Source organism: Diaphorina citri, unplaced genomic scaffold, assembly GCF_000475195.1.
Source record: "Diaphorina citri unplaced genomic scaffold, Diaci psyllid genome assembly version 1.1 scaffold2972, whole genome shotgun sequence".
Lineage (NCBI taxonomy): Eukaryota > Metazoa > Arthropoda > Insecta > Hemiptera > Psyllidae > Diaphorina > Diaphorina citri.
Window position 1 is genome coordinate 13,240 of NW_007380384.1, and position 2,891 is coordinate 16,130.

Below are 2,891 nucleotides of genomic sequence, written 5' to 3' on the forward strand. Positions count from 1 at the left end.
CTTACCGATGAGATCACCGTTGAGATCATACCGGAACCGGTTGAAGCGTTGCCGAAAATAACCTGGCGACAGTTCAAACTGGAGAACGCCCACGCTTGGAAGCGGTTAGTTGTCTCCCGCAACCGGTGCGTCTCATTATTCATCGCGTTTTCTATCTATCTAGGTCTAGGCGCTCTTGCGATCCGCTTCATCGAGGGTGCGTTCGAGAACTTCTACAAATGCGGCGTAAAGCGAGTGAAGCGAGATTTTATCGATACGCTATGGGATAGGCGCTACGAAAGTGAAGATGAGTGGAAGAGTATGGCGAGGCGGACGTTGTTGAATTTTGAGAATGAGCTACAGACGGCGTTTGAGGCGGGGGTGAAATCGTACAGTGGACAGCAGAGCTGGAGCTTCATCAACTCGTTCATGTACTGTTTGAATGTCGTCAGCACTATAGGTAATAATCATAATAATGGGAAGAATGTTCCGGTTAAGTAACTAAGGCCAGCCACTTACTATCAGGTAGACCTGATCAGGTGTACCTGTCAGGTCTGACTGATAACGAGTGGCTGGCCTAAGAGAGGTGATCTTTCTCTCTCTTGGAAGATAACTTAGAAGTTCTTTTACTGGTGCTCTTTTCATGTGTTTAAATAGTACCATTTTCAACAGTAAGACCAGCCACTCACTATCAGGTATCTGGTAGTCTGACTGGTCGTGAGTGGCTGGCCTAAGAGAGGTGATCTTTCTCACTCTTGGAAGATAACTTGGAAGTTCTTTTACTGGTGCTCTTTTCATGTGTTTAAATAGTACCATTTTCAACAGTAAGACCAGCCACTTACTATCAGGTATCTCGTAGACCTGACAGGCGGAACTTTTCAGCCGTACCTGTCAGGTCTACCTGATAGTGTGTGCTCATCAGCGAAGTTATACCATAATTATGTAAGTTCTTAACCTATTTTACTTCTCATATTCATTCTTTTTCTTTTTCACAGGTTACGGTAACATTTCGCCTTCAACCAACACTGGTCGCGCCTTCACAATCATGTATGCAATCTTCGTTATGTAAGTTCTTAACCTATTTTACTTCTCATTCTTTTTCTTTTTCACAGGTTACGGTAACATTTCGCCTTCAACCAACACTGGTCGCGCCTTCACAATCATGTATGCAATCTTCGGCATCCCCATATTCCTTATCGTGTTGGCTGACTTTGGTAAGCTGTTCACGCGAGCTATCAAATTCGTTTGGGCCTACGTGAGGCGACTCTACTACACGGGAAGCTGTCGAAAAGTGCGAAGGACTGGACCTGTGCAAGTGAGTAGTTTTGGTCCCTTTTTTTGAGACTGGTTAACTGGCCTAGAGAGAATAATTTGGCAGTTTTTGATTGATAGAGATTTGCCTGGCCAGCCTAGTTAGCTTAGTTGGTAGTGCGTCTGCCTTGTAAGCGCTAGGCCGCGGGTTCGATTCCCGCCCGGGTCGGATTCTTGGTCCCTTTTTTTGAGACTGGTTAACTGGCCTAGAGAGAATAATTTGGCAGTTTTTGATTGATACAGATTTGCCTTGTCAGCCTAGTTAGCTTAGTTGGTAGTGCGTCTGCCTTGTGAGCGCTAGGCCGCGGGTTCGATTCCCGCCCGTGGTGGATTTTATCCTGATGGGATAATGTTCGTTCTCGGTACGGCTGGCTTTCTCCTGGGGCCGGATTTCTCCAGCTTCACTTTTGGTCCTTGAGGCCGGATTTCTTCATCTTCACTTTTGGTCCTTGAGGCCGGATTTCTTCATCTTCACTTTTGGTCCTTGGGGCCGGATGAGAGAGATTTGCCAGTCTAGCCCTAGTTAGATTGGTTGGTAGCGCTTCTGTGTTGTAAGCGCTTTTATCCTGAACGGAATGGCCAGCCTTCTTCTATCCTGTGTATACACTTAACATCACGTCAGTTTTATGACATGAAATCATTGAAATCAGTTGAATAAGATCATGAAAAGAAAAGGAAGTGGAATCATTTCACCCAACTCCTGCAACAGTACAAGGGAATCATCCCTTAGTGTATACAGGATGCAAATTAATTTGATAATCCTTCACTTCTATAAGAAGAGATGGAGGAATATATTTTCTTCAAAGATAATGATGCTTGGATGGAAAACATTGAAACGATTAAAATTTGTTTTTCTCCACCTCCAGGAAGTGATGAAAGGTGTCAAAATGGTGGTGGATGTGGCCCAACAGTTTCGTCGTCCCAGTCAAGTGATATCCCCTGAGGAGCAGCAGAATATGAACGCCTTCAGCAAACATCTTGAAACACCCGGTAATGGTGAGTTCTTCACACCCAATCCAGTCTGTTCATAATGGGTGTGAAGATGTGTTGTCCTTTTAGCTTCTCTTCAGGCAAATCCTCTTTGGGATGAGCTATTCATTTCTCGGCAAAGTCACAACTTTGGGTCGAAGACTGAAGACTTTGTTGTCCTTGGTTCTTTCCTTATCCTATAGAAAGGAAAGTAATTTAATCGGGCAAAATTTTGCTTTTAGCTTATCTACAAGTGTGATGTGTAATTTTGTCTGTTTCCATGCTTCGCTGTAACTCACAAAAGGTTTTTCCGATTTTGATGAAATTTGGCAAAAAATTTTCATCGGTCTGACAGACCGTCAGATGATCTGAGTGTGAGTCACTGGCCTAAGAAATTCATTGTTTCGCTACAGTACATAACAATAAATAAATAAAAAATCAGGTTAATTAGAATCTGAACCAACCTCAGTGGTGTAGTGGTTAACGCGTTCGAATTTTCCCCCTCGATAATCGCTAGATCGGTGAAAATCGGTTGTCCCAATTGGTTAAGTTGTTAACGCGTTGGACTTTTTATTCGGAGAGTGATGGTTCGAGTCCAAGTCACGTCATAAAATTTATCTAGGTGTAATAAT

At 43.5% G+C, this 2,891-nt stretch overlaps 1 protein-coding gene across 1 annotated transcript in view; it reads left to right on the forward strand.

Annotated features, from left to right (window-relative positions):
- The window catches only part of LOC103519841, a 25,816-nt gene that overhangs the window by 13,204 nt on the left and 9,721 nt on the right, over positions 1 to 2,891 (forward strand). Inside the window, exons 6-8 of the mRNA XM_026831168.1 lie at positions 13 to 439; positions 1,092 to 1,294; positions 2,157 to 2,286. Coding sequence (XP_026686969.1) covers positions 13 to 439; positions 1,092 to 1,294; positions 2,157 to 2,286 — 760 coding nt within the window. The remainder of the gene's footprint in view (positions 1 to 12; positions 440 to 1,091; positions 1,295 to 2,156; positions 2,287 to 2,891) is intronic.